Source organism: Pyxicephalus adspersus, chromosome 1 (assembly GCF_032062135.1).
Source record: "Pyxicephalus adspersus chromosome 1, UCB_Pads_2.0, whole genome shotgun sequence".
In the NCBI taxonomy this organism is placed as follows: Eukaryota; Metazoa; Chordata; class Amphibia; order Anura; family Pyxicephalidae; genus Pyxicephalus; species Pyxicephalus adspersus.
In genome coordinates this window covers 43900353-43919028 of record NC_092858.1, presented here as the reverse complement: position 1 = coordinate 43919028, position 18676 = coordinate 43900353, and the positions used below count along the sequence as shown (strand labels likewise).

General features: G+C 37.3%; 1 protein-coding gene across 1 annotated transcript in view; it reads left to right on the top strand.

The window, feature by feature from the left end:
- SPATS2 (spermatogenesis associated serine rich 2) overlaps positions 1–17912 on the top strand; it is a 50468-nt gene extending 32556 nt beyond the window's left edge. The window contains exons 3-13 of the mRNA XM_072399251.1: positions 3290–3369; positions 4969–5077; positions 5642–5691; positions 6190–6445; positions 7309–7509; positions 9265–9400; positions 13077–13135; positions 13232–13254; positions 13920–14022; positions 15089–15285; positions 15411–17912. Of these exons, the coding sequence (XP_072255352.1) occupies positions 3290–3369; positions 4969–5077; positions 5642–5691; positions 6190–6445; positions 7309–7509; positions 9265–9400; positions 13077–13135; positions 13232–13254; positions 13920–14022; positions 15089–15285; positions 15411–15722 (1526 nt within the window). The 3' untranslated portion in view covers positions 15723–17912. The remainder of the gene's footprint in view (positions 1–3289; positions 3370–4968; positions 5078–5641; positions 5692–6189; positions 6446–7308; positions 7510–9264; positions 9401–13076; positions 13136–13231; positions 13255–13919; positions 14023–15088; positions 15286–15410) is intronic.
- Positions 17913–18676: the final 764 nt, after the last annotated feature.

The following is an 18676-nucleotide window of genomic DNA, read 5'->3' as shown; positions in this document are numbered from 1 at the left end:
AATAAATGAAAGACATCATGGGCTTTGAGATTTATCTAAGATGTAAGTGTTGGGATCTGGAGTTGAACCCGTGTTTCCAAGTCCAGTGTTTATCAGCCCTGCCCCGCCCCCTCCTTCCTAGATTGACGTCAGTCAGCATGCAGTGCATTTATGACGAAGGATAGTTGTGCTTGCTTTGGGTGCGGATTGTCTTCTAACTGTGACCACTGTGATGGTATTAGAGAGAGCTTTTGACAGGCCTGGAGGCGTGGTTGGAAAGCCATCAGCCTGTAAAAATGTGTGACACGTTCCAGTACAGCAAACACCAGGTACATTTAACTCTGGTAATACTGTACCTTGTCACACTGCTAGAGTCAGTCATCTGCTATCTGCATCAGGCAGAGATCACCACGTACTGCTTTCAGTGTCTTCATCCAGGTGAATGGGTAAGTAGCCAGCAGCCGTATTTGTGGGGGTTTCAGCTTCCCCTTACTGACTTTATTTTATATATATAGTTGAGCAGTATTGTCTACTAAGTTAGAATATTTTCAAATCTGGCTCATTGTACAAGGACAATAGGAGTTTAAAAATGTAATAAAGTTTTGTAATCTGTTGCGGATAGTTGTCTGGGTTTTTTTTGTTTTCTTCCTTTTTCTACATTCAGAGTTCTTAAACTACAAATGCCAACATGTAAGCAAAGTTAAAATGATTTGATTGAATTTTTCTACAATTGGGTAGCCCTAGGTTGTCTATGCTTAGTTTTATTACTGAACTTGAAAATTCTACAATCTGCAGGTGCAGTCACACCACCTATTACTTTACAGAAAATGTATTTTTTGTTTCTAGTTTACTTGTCCTTGCAGTAGAATGTGTTCAGTTGTCAATAGCAGCACATAGCAAATGTTTCAAAAGAAATGTCTGCAGGTTTGGTGTCGATGCTGAGCACCCCATAGCGGAGCATGCACGTTTAGTATGTACAGTATTTACATTTCTATTGAAACTTTCCAGCTCCAATGAAGCTCTTTTCAGCAGCCATGTATTGTGGACAGCAATGTGCGCCGTTGTTCCAGTCAAAGGCAGCGTATGCTGCTGTTTATTTTTGCTAATACAAAGTCTGGTCCTAAGCGCATAAACCTGTTGGTGTTTTGCTAGCGATAATCTGTTTGTACAGGGAAATGTAGTAACCAGTTTAATGAACACACTTGGCTGAGACAGATATTCCTCATTTTCCAATAGGAAAAGGGGAGACGTGCATTCATTGCACATGGGGTAAATGAAGCTGCGCTTATTTCATAGGGATAATGGGGCAATCATAATTTGTTAGTACCTGGGCAGGTGTGACAATCCACACTCAATCTTTATCTGTCCTAATCTTGATGCTCTGCTGCTGTATATTCCAGTTTAATTTAGTCAAATTTGTAATGACCAAATGTATAATGAAATGCAGTCCTTAGGGGACTAAGCAATATGTGAAGAAACTTTCTATGAGACTTTATATTACAAGGAGCGTCACAGTTTTGTTAGAGTACTTTTAAGTCAAGTTACCAAGAGGTACAGTTCTAGTATGCAAATCTGGAAAAGTCAGAATGTCGTGTCAAGTCAAGCAAGTCTCTCCTTCTGAACATCTAACATTTTCATCATTGGTTCTGCACCAATTTTCTGACAGGTTTTCTTTAAACGGATCACATATAAATGTACTAAAACGTGAAACAAAACCATGGTGGAAGTTTCTTTGCAAAATATGCATAATATAGTTGAGACCTACTTTGGAGCCAAAGCCTTTTCTTGGGCTGCCTTGTCAGGTTTTCATATAACAATGGCATTTCGAAACCCTTACAGTCACCAGTGACAGGGAAAAAAATTTGCCTCGGAGCAACTGAGCTAGGTGAAATATTTCTTATGGCAACAGTGCTTTACATTCATAAACAGGGATGTCTAGATGACAAATTTGTCACTAAACTTGCTATGAAGATAAACTGTAAACTCTACAGTATAATTTGCAGTTGCTCAGAATTCTGTTGTATAACTTTGCTGTGCTCAATTGTGCATCTAAAAAAAAAGAGACCGTTGAATGTTTGTTCTCACTAGGTAAAACATTTTTATATCTTTTTGTTTTTTTGTTTTTCATCTTGGCTGATTGAGCACTGTAGAAGTTAGTTTTACCTTTGCAGAAGTTGATGAACTTTTTGTTTGTTCCAGGTGATTGGCTGTTATTCGGGCCTTCAAATTGTAATTTCTTCTCAGTGACTTGGAGCAGTCAAACAAGTAGTATTTTCATAAGGATAATTGACCATTCGGAATGTGGTTGGGCTGTAGCTAGAACTCTTTAAGTAAGAATGGCTTGGCATTCTGGTGTAGAGCGGGCAATGAAAAATAAATAACTGTGCAATATTTCATCAAAATTGTCTGTCTTAGTTTGAAAAATACAATTTTATTCAACTGACCATTGGGCAAACTTCCCTGAAACACCTGAGCAAGTTTTTTAAAGCTGCTCCATTCAAAAAAGGCAGAACCTGCTTTGTATGTTCCTGGCTGCACGGATACCCTGGTGTTCCTTTTCCTCTCATCCGATCTGTCTTATAAAATTCTTAAGAACGGGACTCCTCACAATCACTGCTATCGCAGGAGTGCTGGACTGGTACAAGCTTGCCAAGAACTAATATTTGGAATCCAAACTAAATATAAGATGATGGTAAATCAATTTGGGGTGAGTGTAGGGACCTAAACCTTCATGATATCCATATCCTGCATTGTATATTATTCGGTTATGGCCTGATCTAATACATGATTTGGCTCCTTAGTAATGGTTTATTAGCTGCTGGTGTTAAAGGGTACTGGTGGTCTTCAGTTTAATTGCTGACTGATAAGCTTGGTAAAGCTAAAGGGAAGTACATGTAAGTCTTTGTATAAAAAGTAGCATACAGTATGAGACAGAACAAATTATTTCACTGCTCCTTCTTTCAGTGCAGCCACCCTGTGCATGATGAATAGTGCACAGCGCAGTGTCTTGTAAAAGGAAATTTTAGAGTTAAAGGGATAGAGGGCTGTCCAGTTTTTCCGGGTCCTATTATAGCCACGCATGCAGCAGCTTTTACACTCTGAAAACTTGGAAGGTGGAGCTGCCCGGTATGAACACAGCAAGCTTTATTAATGTAGCCAAGTATGAGGAATAGAGCATTGCATATATGTGGATATCTGTTAAAGTTTGACACACTGAGAAAAGGTCATCTTTTGTTGTATCTTCCCCATTTTGTTATTCAATCAATATATTAAAACTAGCGGTTTTCTGTTTTTCTTTTTTTTTAAACAGATCCAATTGGCTTTGTCTTTGACGTCCAGTCGAATACTGTGATGGCTCAAGGAGGCTCCTATGAGAATATGAAGGAAAAGGTAGGTGTCATGAATTGGTACAAATCCGGGTTCTCTCAAGCCCATCCTTGCGAATCACCGGCCATTCTTCCTATGTGGCTAATACATTTGGGTAACTGAGTCATTGTTGGGATATGAAGTATTTCATATGTAATTATGTAAAGTTACCTGCAACGTATTTCCTGGCAACGATGTTTAAAGACCTTGATTTAGTGTACAGCTTTTGCTCATTTCTTATGCAGTGAGGTTGCACATAAACTTGCCTGTCATTATCTCTGAATGTGATGATCATTTTGTTATGCTGTTTTCACTGAACTAAACACTGCTCAAAAATGTTTGATTCGAAAATGTATGAACTGTTACGTGATATAATTTTTTTTTTTTTTTTTTTAAATACTTGGTGCTTTCAGTCCTCACTAGGCAGCACAAAAACTAGCTATAAACCTCAGACACTTTGTATGGATGGCACTGTGTTGCCTTTTAGAAGGGTCAGAGTTTGCTCCTTCTCTAGGATTCATTTCCAGGTGACCTTCTAACTACAATGGAGCGAATACACATCTTGTTGTTTTAGTGCAGCGGGCCCAATGCTTTATTCCTATCTAGCCCTAGCTGCAAGCGCTTACCAATCCCTAACTTACCCTAGGGGTAAGTGTCTATTCCTAAATGACATTGAACTCAAACTTGCTCAGAAGTTGTTGCTTACCCCCAAAATAAGCGAGGGCTGAATAGGCACTTTCAGCTAGGACTTCATAGGTTTAGGACACATCTGGCTGTACTGAAACACAACTGCATGAATGCATATTCAATAAATGTGTAGTATTTAAACACCATAATGTATTTATTTCCTCTACTAATAATAAAAATAAAATACAGACCTGGCCCTGTGATCTACAAGATAGCTCATGTGCTTTAAACTTCCAGTTTTGTCTGACAACGAAGTATCTGTTTTGCATTGAAATTCCAATAAGTGTTTCCAGCCTTGCCCATTTGTCTTTTGCTTGACTATAGACTCCGTTTCCCGCTCCTATTTTCCATAACGTCATTTAGGTAATGCCACTAATCCCCATAATTTAAAAAAAAAACGCAGGGCAAAACCTTTCCTTTAAAAAATTTAGTGTCTGACTTTGCTTCTTCTTGCTTCAGTAAGTTTCCAGACGTGTTATTAATCCTTCCAAGTTCTCTTTGGTGAAACTACAAAACCCTTTTTTTATGTGTTTTTAAAGCTAGAAGAGGGGGGTGTTTTTCAGTCCAGCAGAGAAAAGGCTAGGGAGCCAGAGGTCAGCAAAGAGACCAGAACATAATGGTTTGGGACGTGATGCTTGTTTGTAATTTACATAATAAAGACGTAAATAGAACATATTTGCGCACACTGCATTTACATACATATGAAAACACATGACTTTTTTAAACAGGTATTCATTTACATTGACACACACATTCCTACTGAAAGCACAGCAGCAAAACATGTACACCAGGATATTGGTCCTGACTGCTACCAAACATAATCAATGGTGTGAGACTGAATTATCAGTGGTTTTTATATTCAATTAAAAATGTCTATGATTTTACTGGAACAATTGTGATGTTTATAATATTTCAAACTATTTTTTTTTATTCTAGATTAATGCTGTCCGTGCCATTGTTCCCAACAAAAGTAACAATGAAATTATCTTGGTACTGCAGCATTTTGATAACTGCGTGGACAGGACAGTTCAGGCCTTTATGGAAGGTTAGTTGTAGAACAAATTTTTATAAATATTGGGACACCTGAATTGTGTAAATTGCGAAGGATATCAATGATCCCAGAAGACTACTGGATGGCGCTTTGTTTGAAATGTAGAATATTTACTACACACAAGATAGTGTTAAAGCAGAACTAAATCCTTTTTACACTTACCTGTCCCTTATGTTGTGTGCGCCGTTACTTTTTCAGCAGGTCACCACCCTGTTCACAGGCATAGAGAAGCAGCAGCATTTGCCAGAAACTAGATTTGCATGCAGGTGCTCTACAACACCACAATCTGCCGCAGGTTCATATGTGCAAAAAATTGTTCCCAACCCTCTCTCCTATTCGCTTGATTGGAATTGATTATTACCATGGTTGAGCCTGCAGCAGAACGTTGTGGCTCACTGGTCTGTAATGGCCCTTAGTGCAAAGCAGGACTAAAGCAGGAAAACGTTAAAATGCATTCTGTCTGCCCTAGTTCCTCGTATTTATTTTTAGTAATTTTTTTTTTTTTTTTTTTTGCCAAGAAGGTAATATCCTGGTAACCCTTACCTTTGTTTACTTTAGGTAATGCTGTTGAGGTTTTAAAAGAGTGGACTGTGCTGGGCAAGAAAAAGGTAAAGTATTGATACCTTGTATATTATATTAAAACAGAATCAACAAAGCAATTGATATTTAGACCAAAGAAATTCCAGCATTGCTTGGGTCTTTTTTTTCCATGTTAGGCCTTCCAAATAACCTCACAGCTCTGTCAGTACACAGTCTGCATTTGGCTTCAGATACTTTGTAGAAATCTACACCACCCTTTTTTGTTTACTTTTACATAAGAACTTATTTTTAGAAACGTCCTTATAAAGTTTTTAGTAATTTTTTTTGAAACAATGAAAATGACAATTTTTGTCATTGTGCCAGACCTGTATTATTGCTTTATTTTTTTTTTTTTTTTGTAAAATGTGTACTAAATATTTATAAAGTGAAAACCTACATTCGTCTGTCTACCTCTTTGCCCACAACTTCCATCCAGTCAATATAGTCCAGAATAATAAGGAAGTGTAAAGTGTTTTAATTCAAGAGTTTAAAAATGTTAACATCTGATCTATTTGTCTATTTCTTAGAACAAAAAGAAGAAGACTAAGCCAAAAACTGAAGCTCCTAGCAGTACATCTGATGCTGGGAAAACAGCACCTACAGAAGGGGAACAGAGCACTGCATCCTCTGATAAAGGCGGAGTGAATGGCTACCACGTCAATGGCACCACTAATGACACAGAGTCTGTGGATTCCCTCAGTGAGGGATTAGATACGCTTTCTTTAGACGCTAGAGAACTGGAAGAATCTGAACCCACCACACCTGATGTATCTGAGCACCCAGGTGAATTAAATAAACTGTCCGTTTTCTGTCTGCACTACAAAGATACAACGTGGGGAACAATATAATTTAAAGCAAATAGCTCTTCTGATTGAGCTCTATGGTGTTAGGCTTGCTGAGGTGGTATCTAAATTATTCTTTGTCCTGCTGGTTTACCTGGTGTATACCTGGTGAGAGAACTTTTGACAGTTTTATGGGGAAACTGTAGCTGGCAATGTTTACATATTCCTAACAATTGGTAAATGAGCTTTAAAACAAATCCTCTCCATTTTTTAGCCAGAGTCACTGTATTACAGTTCATCTTCACAGTTCAGCACTGAGGTTGTTTGTTGACTCTTTTAGTAAGACAGCTCACCCAGCTTCACCTTTTTTTAGAGCACATTCTCTGTTTGCAATAGAAGGCTACCAAAGCTGCAGGGACAGCATAACACCTAAATGACAGATTTGTGGTAGGTGCCTGACTATCATTCCCAGGTAGTGGTTTCAATACTCTGAATAACTACATTGAGACAAGCAGGAGCAGATTGAAAAATTCAGACTTCTCTGGCTGAACACTTTTGTTCAGTGACAATGTGCCAATTAGCGATTCATTATGACAGCCAAACTACTAGAATTTTTAGAAGATATCCGTGATCACGGCTTATTTCTGGATACCTTTGAGCGCCCTTATAGTAATTTTACTGTTCTTGATATCTGATTTTATTAAGCCTGCATTGAGCTTATTTATATTAAATATTTTAAAGCAAGGTTTTGACTTGAATTTGTCAGCATTACTTTGTATGTATGGTGGTTCATGGTTTACAGCAGTACTTTGTATGTATAGTGGTTCATGGTTTACAGAATATTTGTTTTATTTACTTCTGTAGGCTCCACATTTCACAATGGCCGTCCGGATTTAGAGCTGAAGTTGACATCTTCCCACCTTCCTCATAATTCCCAGCAGAAAGCTGTTCCATCTGACCACAGGCATTCTAACAAAATCCGCTCTGGCAGTGTTTCAAGTTCTCAGTCACTTGCTTCATCTATAGCAGATGATTCCCACCTATCCACAGGATCAAGAAAGCTTGGTAAGAGCTGGGAAAGCATAAGCAGTGATTTCATGTATCAGTGTTTTTTTGTTTTGTTTTTTTTTCTGCATAAATACTTTATGTAACACTTTTCAACTGATTTTCATCCCTGGGTGTTCTCCAAATATGTGATGAGCAAAAAAGAATCCTGTACAATTTACCCATTGCATGTTTTCTTGCAGCCCAGATTTAAGTTTGTGTACAACTTATCTTTTATTTATCAGTGTCATGAGCAAATATATTCTATTGGTATTGGGTCTAGAATGTCCTGAAAATATGTATAAAGAACAAAGGGAATACCTAATATTGGGTACCTAATATATTATAATATAGGGAAACAATAATATATTTTGGATGCAATATTATTGTCGTAACACAGTAGAGGAGAGTAGTGCAAGAAATATACACATTGGCAGGTTTTAAAACTATACATTATTGCTGGTCATTGCACCCTGTTAAAACATATTTAATTTTATTTATTTTTTAAATGACCTAAGGTTGTTGGTAGCTTGTATGCACCAATCTGTAATTAGTAGCCCAGGTAGAATGCAAACATGTAAGTTAAAAAAAACAAAAAAAAAAAAAACAAATTTTAACAAAAGTAACGAGTTAATAAAATTACAAAGAAAATTAGATCATTTTATTTGAAGCAGGAATAAGGCTGGCCGTGAGGTTTCTGTGCAGTTACTGCTTCCTGACTACATGGCAGTTCACAAAGGATGAGTGGGGGTGGTAGTCACCGATTTCATTATTGCACACTACAAATGTTGGTGCTTTAAGAACCAGCAAAGGGATTTCCAAAGCAATTCTGAATATGTCTGTTAGGATTGAAACTTCATCTCTCAACAGTTTCTCTAGTCCGTACATATTTATTTTTTAGATTAAGGATAAAGGATTTTGTGTGGTAATAGTTTAGTTCAGAATTGTCCAACATCAGGAGCCACAGATGGGTCAGGCTCAACTATTCGTAAACCACACCTTACTAAATGTTTTTAGATACTAAACTTTGATGACTGGAGTTTGAAAGCTCCAGTGTATTCCAATCACCTATCCTAATAGCTAGCCCAGACCTATTGTAGTTTGTCACTGGCTCATGCCATCTATGCCAAACTTCCATCTAGAAAGAGAGGACTGCTAGAGACCATGCTGGCATTCGTGCCAACCAAAATGGCATTCCCTGGGTCTGAGTTGTGTTGAGTGAATAATGGGGAGCAATATGCTTAGACCGAAGCCACAAAGCAAGTTTCCATTTAGTATGTTTAATTTGCAGAAACAAAATTTTAAACAAGCCCCTTTTCAATCTTTGTGTTCAGTTAAAGCCAAAAAAATGTATGTCACTGATTTTCACATGTCATGGCTAGAAAGAAGAAGGCATAATCATTTCTGCCTGTTAATAGCAGTTGGTACATTTTTATCTTTTAAACATAATGCACACTTCTCATTAACTGGCCTTGCAGAAAGAGAATTAATTATAAACTTGTAGATCACCTTGCTCATATCCTGTATCAGAAACTTTCGGAGACTTTGACATTATTTGCAGGCAAATAATATATATATATTATATTAATAGTGTGTATATGTATATATATATATATATGATAGGCAATAAGGAGTGGGGGTTTTATTACAGGTTATGCTAGACTGTACTTTATTTATTGCTCCATAAACTTCTACTGAAGTTGTCTGTCATAATGGGGCAAAGACTTTATTTTGAGTAAGCTGTTTAAGTGACTACAATCACATTGTATTTAATAGGTGCCAACATTGAGAAATCTGTTAAGGACCTACAAAGATGCTCTGTGTCCTTGGCACGGTATCGCATAGTGGTGAAGGAGGAAATGGACAACTCCATAAAAAAAATGAAGCAGACTTTTCAAGAACTGCAGAGTTGGTAAGTGTTTGCTGTTTTATATCCAGTGGAATTTTATCCTTTTAGTAAAACACTGTAGCGGTCCTTGCCCTTAAGGTTAGTTTGTATACATATTTATAAAATATTTCTTCATTTATTTATTTTTTTTAAGCACCAACATATTACCCAGAGCTATACAGAGTACCTGGGATGATTACCATTACAGTAATGACAATTACACATCCTAGTTGTCCCGGTTCTGGGTGGCCTTTTATGTACCTAGAAAACTCAAAACAGCTCAGCTGCTATGCTACCGCATTTAGTGTTTAGTCAGTGCCTTATTCTGCATATGTATTGAGTGAGCGGCACTAAATCATCTCGGGGTGTGTAAAGGCCATTGCAGAACATTGGCTCAATTGTTTTCTTTTGAAATTCTGTCGATGATCTATCTGTTCCAACCCAAACACCTCACTAACGTTAGTTTGCCGGTCACTGCTCTTTACCACCTACAGACACAACATCATAAGTAGGAGGTCATTTCCCAATGAAACACACTACTGACATGGCATCATAAAAAAGCCTACCAAACACTTCAAAGTCAAGAAGGCTTGCCACTGTACCGGCAAAACACAATACTGACAAAGCATTTTTAGTGAGCATTTTTTGATTTTTATATATATATGTGTGTGTGTGTGTATATATATATATATATATATATATATATATATATCCTAGTAATATGTTTGTAGAAGTGGATAATTCTATCATTCACATATAGGTGTTTACCTTTTATGAGAATGATTTTTCAATTAATTGTGTAATGTAATTCTAAAGTACACTTGTGTAACTGAAGCTGTCTGTCCTACAGTCATCGTTGCTTATTCCTCAGTTTCGTTTCCTCCTTGCAATCTACATGTTGACTATCGGGAAAGATGACCTTGGGCTGTTCCATTTCTGCAGCACTTTTATGGCACATACGCCAGTCCTGCTTTGTGCAAGGAAGCTTTTTTTATGACCCGTAATAACCCCACTCCTCTCACTGACAAAAATGCTCAGCTGAATGTAATCCTGATACAAGCCCAGCTCAGTCTTTCATAGCTGCTATGTGTATACATATTTACTTAAAAGACATTCACTGTCCGTGTTGGCACCCCTCTGTGTTCAAGGTCAGTGCTTCAGAAAGTAATTGACACATACAAATCTGCACCATCACCAAACAAATATGATTTTCAAGAGAGCTTGGCAGTCACCTTCTTAATCACATATTGCATGTTTTAACCATTTCAATTTTTTTTCTCCATTTTATTTTATTCATTGAAAGTTCTGACATTGTACAGTTGGATTATAATAAATCTGAGTGGAACCTTAATTTATTACTGTAATGTAGCAAGGTTGCATACACAGTAATAAATCCCATATTTTCCTCGCTGTTGCATTTACTGTAGCTGTTGCAGTTCTTAAAAATTTCAGATTTGCAAATCTAACCCATTAAAGGGTGACATTAGGAAACAAAATTTCTGTGAGGTGTGTGTATGTATATATATATATATATATGTATGTGTATGTGTATATATATATATATGTATATGTGTGTGTGTGTATATATATATATATATATATACATACCACAAGCATTTAGTAAGTTGAACAGTCAGGTGAAGTAATTGATGGGAAGGAAGCATTCAGCAGGATAGCTCCCATCTTAGTTTCAATTCTGTTTGCTTTTTCTTTTTAATCAACTTGCAGTAGCAAACAGAACATTTGTAAGCAACTCTTTAGTATCTGATACCCCTCAGACCGCCTGGATCCACTTCCTCTAGTTTAATCAGGTTGAAATAAAGCACAGGTCACAGATATGACTATCGTGGACCAAACTTTTTATTCTCTAGAGAAATGGGAACACCATGAACAACCACCACCCAAAACAATATGTTGGATGTTTCTAAAAGTATAATTGACTGTTGCCTTAGAGTACATGGTTTCTCCAAAGCAGAAAGATTTAGTAAATGTCAGTGTATGTCTCCCATACAGAGAATAGACGTCATCGGCTTTGTTTGTGCTGCCAGATACTTTAGCAGCTAACCTCTTGCGTGCACAGATAGTGTGAACCAGGAAACTTAGTTCCGTGTAGTGGAGAAAAAGAAACTCGTCTTGACTGTTTTGGCTCTCAGCCAGCTGGAAACTCCTTCAATAAATATATAGGGAAGAACTTTTACTCCTTCAGGCTGGATTTTTATTAGTCAGAGTTGTGTCTTGTCCTTTTCTGCACAGCGGATATAAATCGGCAGATGTGTATTTTAATAATTAAAGGTTTTCTTTTTATAAACTAGTGAATTGAATGCTGTAATGTTAGTATTTGTGCATACCCACTGCTGGATGAAGCTGAGTGACTGTATCACTTGAAGTATTATACTGGCATTTTATGTAAGCTGATATTTGCTTATTACCTTAAAAAAAAAAAAAAAAAAAAAAAGGGCAGGTTCCCTTACTGCTATGATAATCTAAGTCGTTGACCTGAAGCAAGCAGGCATATCAGAGATTCCAAGTTACCTTATTTAATTTTAGACAAGGAGCCAAGTATGCATTCATGTTTAAAGATCGGCATACCAGCCAGGCATCTAGCATTTTCTAAACCAGGTCACATTTTTTTTTGTTTTTTTTGGGGGGTTTTGTTCACGAAAATCAGGCTTTAACTTCCTCAGTCCCATAGCCAATAGAGACACCTTTCCCTTTTATCAATAGTCTGTTTAATTTCTAGTTTCTGGTAAATCTCTCCACTTTCACATTTTGCACAGCAGGAATTCTGGAAATACCAGTTGTGATAGTCAGTTTATTGTACACACTATTCTAAAAGCATCAGAGCCTTTTTGATATTTTAGACAGTAATGGAACACTGACCTTAGGAACTTCCTTTGTATCCTTTTAAGTGTTTGCTACTCTAACAGGTTCTTGACTTCCAGCTTCTGTTCCTATGGGAGATTTTGATGTTTCTTTCAAGCTTTAAATGTTTTAGCTTTAGGTTTAAATTCATCCTGCTGCATTTCGAAAATATATATAAAAAATAATCACCTTATGATTGTCAGGGCAAAGTTCAGGCCCAAGAAATTCCCACAGGCATCCCGACAACAGTCCAAAAGAGATGATGGAAATTGTCAGGTGGTTTAACAAAAAAAACGGATGTTTTAAATAGACTGCCCCATTTAAAGTAATTTTATAACCTTTATGTGCAGATCCTTCCATCTGGACTGCAATTTCAACTTTGCAGAGTCTTGCACCACTGGTTCAGTAACAGTTCCTTGAAACAAATAGGAACTTTATTACAGCCCTATACTGAGACATGATGTAAGCTTAGCTAGTTTTCAGTCACACACTTGGAAATAGCAGATAATATAGCAGGTTTTTGTGCAGGTGGCTCTGGGACATGAAATAAGGGGCAATCCTTAAAATAATTACTGAAAAAAATAAAAACTAATAGAAATGTTAGGAACCATGAATAAACGTTTACATTCCACTGACGAATTGATTTTTATTTTTAATTTTTTTATTATCTTCAAAATATATTCACAAGGACCAATTCTATTTAAACAGCAAATCTGTAGTCTGTAGGGGAAAGGCCTTCTTGACACATTATAAGTTTAGCAAAATTTTGCTCTACTGCCACCTACTGCCTCTTTTTTGTTATTTACACTAATGTAAGCTATTGTTCTTTCTTTTCTAGCCTTATGGACAGAGAAGTGGCACTTCTAGCAGAAATGGACAAAGTAAAAGCTGAAGCGAGTAAGTACTAATTAATCTTTTTATTTATATTTATTTTATTCTGTATATGGGTATGTATATATGTTTTACAGCAAATTATTTTTTTTTTTCTTTAAGCTTTCAACTATGTCTCTCAAAATGTACATTGTTGTGCATAGTATAGTTAGTAAGTCAGGCCTCACCTTTAAATTACTAGCCAAATTAAACAAATGGGGGCCAGATTTTTTTTTTTTTATTGAAAATTCAAAACTTGCAAATACTTGAATAACAATGGCATGCAGCCCCAGTTTAACTCTGTAAGCGTGGCTTAATCTCGACATTGAATTGTAGGGTCTGAACAGTAAAATTTTACTGTCAAGGCAGTAAAATTGCTTGCAAAATACGTGTGTTTGCTATGCAGAAAACATACTCTGGTACATCAGGGTTGTTTTCTGGGCAGCAAAAAGTGAATGACCTTAACTTTATGTCTGATCCCACTCAGAATGATGATAGCTCCATGTAAAAGGTAACCGCAAACGTACAGTAGGAGCTTGTCAGTGTTTCAGGAGTGAAAGTGATGAGTAAGGAAAAAATGCAAAGACTAGATTTCCTGATCCCCCACGCAAAGCTAGCAGGCTGACCACTCTGATTGACAGCCCTCCAGCTTAAGTCTTTGTTCAACAGCAAGGTGGTGTACCTGGCTTAAAACGACTGAAAAAATTGTGAAAAAGAACTTCCAGTGTTGTGCCCAGCCCCTTAAACACGTAAATGTAACCTTTTAAGCACATCTGCCTTATTGACACTATGGCATCATCTGTTTTTCTAGCATTTTGTCAGTGAAAGAAAGTATGACGAGGAACTGGGTCGTGCTGCGCGCTTTACAGCAGACTTGGAAACCCTTAAGAAGAGTATGGAGTCTTTTGGACAAGGTTTGTGCCAGCTTATTATCAATTAGAACTGTGATAATTGTCCCTGTAAAGTGTAAGGTATAGAACCTCATGGGTATTAATTATGGCTACACTGGTACATCTGTCTACTATCACAATTTATTATTGGGTTTCCCATCATTTAATTCCAAGCAATGCACAAGTGTTTTAGACTTCGCAAATGACACAAAGAATCAAGGGTGTGTCCTTGAAGCACATGGCTATTATTTTTTAATATGGGTAACTGAAGTCTTAAACAGATTTTTCCCACAAAACATGCATCCCCCCCTCCAAAAAAAGTATATACACTTCACTGTATATACACTGGTAATCTGTGCGCTTGCCGAAATCAGAAGTGTCTGGAGGCTATCGGTTACCATTTTGAGCACCCAATTTGATTGTAGACCTCCGCTTCCTTTTGATATCAAATATACTAATAAGTTTTTATACAGATATTTTTGATGTTGGAGTGTGTATGTTTTTGGGCCCCTCTTTATTAATGATTCACAGCTGATTAGCTTGACCTGGTGAAGGTTTTAGCATTTGGCATAATTAACAATAAGCACTGTTTGCAAATGTTTTTGCAAAATTACAATCCTGTAAGAGTTGTTTTCCACTAACACAATGCCAGAAGTTACTTTTTTACAAAGCATTATATGATAGCTGGATATTGTCTGACGTATAAACCACAGTGGTATACACTATTATGAATGTAATTATTTGCAGCAGAGAAAAGTGAGATCTCCAGGCTTGTTGGGTATGCTTTGTGTCAGGGCCTGTAAATATCAGGAAAAACGACTTTAACCTTTTTTACTCCTCTATCCCAAGCATGGAGGAAGTACATATTTTTCTCTGCTTTAGTTACTACCTAGCAGTGTGTCCGTCTTTTTCCTACATTCAACATTTAGGACAATGGATTAAATAATGGCTGTACATGATAGGCATCATATAATCTGTAGACTGTGAAATTTAAACCATGGCATTATGTTAATTTATATGCTAGCTGTCTTTTTAATCTCCTGTTATTGACCACTTTAACATACTGAAATTATGTTCTCTGGTTTTTCAGTTTCCCATCCAAAGAACAATTATTCAACTCGCTCTCGTTGCTGTTCCCTGACGAGCCCCAGTGACACCTCTGCTCCGTCCACCCCTGAACTGTCTTCTGCAAGCCTTACTTCATCAAGTCGAAAGGTTACATCCTCAGGAGACACACCTGTGGCAACTAGTCACTATGGCCCGAGACAGAGTCAGCCTCCAAGACAGGTAATATGTTTTAATATTTCTTTTCCCTTTGAAAAGATGTTGTTTAAAAAAACACCATAAATGATAATGCGTCTGTGCTTTATTGTAGTTTTAGAAATGTTTACTTCCCTTTTTATTTTTTTAAGGGACCTCCAGCTAATAAAAGACCAGGACAAGGTTATCGACCTCAGGGCCAACGACAAAACTACCATACTAATAACATGAGATATGACAACACTAACAGGAATCGGAATAACAACTGGTATAATTCCAACCCCCGAAACCAGAGCTACTATCCTCAGGCACAGCGTCAGCCCAGTGACCGGACATCCACCTATTCTTCTGGCACCAATGGACCTGCTGCCACCTCAGAATCCGTCCAAACAGGGGTTTTAGACCCTGAAAACAAGGCCCTACCACAACGTAAACCGAGGGCAAACCCATCATCGGCTTCCTGAGTGGGGAAGAATTTCACGCCTTTAGTCCGCACTTTCAATGTTCAACTCCATAACTTGACTTTAGAAAACTGTTAGGATTATTAACAAAGAGAAACGTTTACAGCCAGCTGTTCCGTGCCACTTTCCCCTCCTTTTAACCTGTCGTTTTTCTTTTTTTCTTTTTTTTTTTTTAGTCTTTTCCCCCCAAAGCCTGTTTCAGCCTTTCTTTTCAGTACATTAACGGACATTTTTTCATTAGACTTCAAGCCATTGCTTCTAATTTAACAATGGGTCCACATCGTGTTTGCATCCCTGTGTTTTTCACTCTTATCGGATGCATTTCGTCTGTGGGAACGGACAGTTGCTGGCTGAGACAGAACATGTCTTTCTAGCGACATGCCAGTGCTATAATGACACCTTTACAACGTTCACGTTCATGGACTCCCAGCAACTTCAGCTTCTTGAGTTGTTCAGTCCTTGCTTGGTTATACAGTGGAAATTATCCAATGTCCTAAGACCAGAGGCTCTGTGGCTAATTTTGAAGCTATTTGACGTTGTTTTCTACTTTACAGTGTATTTCCTGTCAACCCCTTTCTCTTCAGCTCTGTATGCTGGTATTTTAGGTTGCTTCCCAGAAAACCCATTCCTCTGTCTGTCTTTAAAGTGCCTTGTTTTTGTAATCGGCAGATTCTTCTCATTCTCACTCTTTCATACATTCCCCTAAATACAGCTTTTTATGATTTTTGAGCTAATCTACAGTCAGTCATTTATGCAGAAGCTGTGTTAGTTCTATTATATTTTCAATGAATTAAAATAGGTTCACAGCTGTGTTTGGGATAAGGTCAAACATGCCACAATTTTCCTTAGTATAGGCCTGTGCATCTTTTAGAAATAATTTCTTCAGTACCTAGGACCAACTTTTAGTAAGTTCTGTACAAACCTTTAGACGTTACTGCTCAGGATTAGAAGTATTGTGGAATCAATTGGTAGTCAAACTTGACATATTCTTTCTATTTTTATCCTTCACACGCTGTTCATGAACTTTCACTGCACTAAAGCTGTGGAGAAGTAAAATGAAGCAGGTTGGAATCTGTTCCCTTAAAAGTTTGTGAATTCATCATGGTAGTGTCCCACTCCTTATAATTTCTCTTATGCAAAGATGCACCTTTCATCAATATTCAAGTCTTTACTTTCTTTTTCTTTTGTTCATTTCAAAGTTAGGGTCGGTCTAGTTTTAGTAGTTGGATAGATCACCTCTGTTCTAAGGGCTATAATGTTGATACTTCCAAAGTACAACACAACCTATGTGATAATAAATGCATTACGTATATCCAGTGCAGGTGTTATGCAACACATATAAGCGAGGGGCCTGTACTTGGATATTATATTCGTTTGGAGCATGGAGTTCAGATATTGTGTATCTTCTGGCTGTCTTTCTTTGGTGCGGCCAAATAGAACATTCCTTAGACAAGCAGGGGAAAAGGTATTTTTTTAATTAAAGATAACCTTTGGGTTCACACATACTCTACAGTAGCTCCATGAATTCCTAATTACAGCAATGCTATGCACAATTATTACAGTTCAGTAATGTTAAAATATTCCTAATTATAAAAAGGAATATCATAATGAGCTTAAGTAGTAAAACAATAAGCTCTTACAGAAGTTAACAATGTTGAGGTGTTGCATGGAATAGTCTTTTAACTTTCAATCTTGGAGTCAATCAGCAGAATTAAAAACAGGCCTTGTGTTTATTCCAGACTGTCATTATTGGTGGCTCTTGGCCCCCTTATTTGGTTTATTTTTGGCATGCAGTGATCTTGATGTGACCACAATTTGGGTCATTTGCATGTGACATGTCAGGGAGTTCATCTATTGGTAGGCTGAGGGTGTCTAATTGAAAAGTTGTAAGACAAAATATTATTGATTGGAAACAAAGTATAATCATTTTGAACACCACTTGCCACTCCAATTTTTATTTCTATTGACGTTCACAATGTTAATAAAGGTTAATCTCCCTTATCCAGAGCCTCCATCAAGACTGCCTATTCTCTCCTGGCCATGTGTGTCTGTTATACTGTGCATGCACTACACGAGTACTGCAGTCCATCTTGTAAGATATAATATGCCTTAGTGAAGCATCTATAAAGACACAACTGACTGCATTAGGGTTTGTAAACTGTTGCTCCAAATATACGATTTTGTTCTCGTTAATATGTTTCTTTGTCTTATGTCCTCCTTGTTGGTGTACACCTATTCAAAAACCATTAGGGGTTTGTTACTCCATTACTCGAAAGGTTTTGGTAAAGTCATAAAACTACAAGTGCTGTTACTGTGATGGTGTGTATTCAATACTATTCTTGTGTGAACCAGGACAAATAAAGTACAGAAAATATAATGACACAGTGGATAACCCCTTTATGGTAAATAAACCGCATTGGATGTCACAATTCTGTGCCTTGAAGTGAGTTAGGACATGAAACTTAGATTTAAAAGACGTAGCAAATAGAATAGGTTAAATAAAAAGAGAACCATATACCGTGTTTTTTCTGAAAACAAGACAGGGTCTTATATTACTTTTACCTCTGAAAATTGCATTAGGGCTTATTTTCAGGGGATGTCTTATTTTTCTCATGTACAAAAATGAAACGGGTGGCAACAAAATTTATGACGGTTACAGAGGCGTTACTACCGTAGAAATCACCAGAAAAAAATAGTTCCCCCCCACAATATCGTATCCCCATATATGCCCCCACATATTACGGTATGTGAGGGATGCATTATATAGTGCCCTTGGATACTGTATATAGTGCCCCCACACAATACAGAACATTCCCACATAAGTGAACACACTCACTCGCCACTACTGATATTATACTCCGATCCTGCGGTGTGCGTCCCGGCTGCTTCCCTCCTCTTCTCTTGGTATCTTCTCTTGGGTACCACATGACGGCACTCTCGTACTCACATGACCTGCC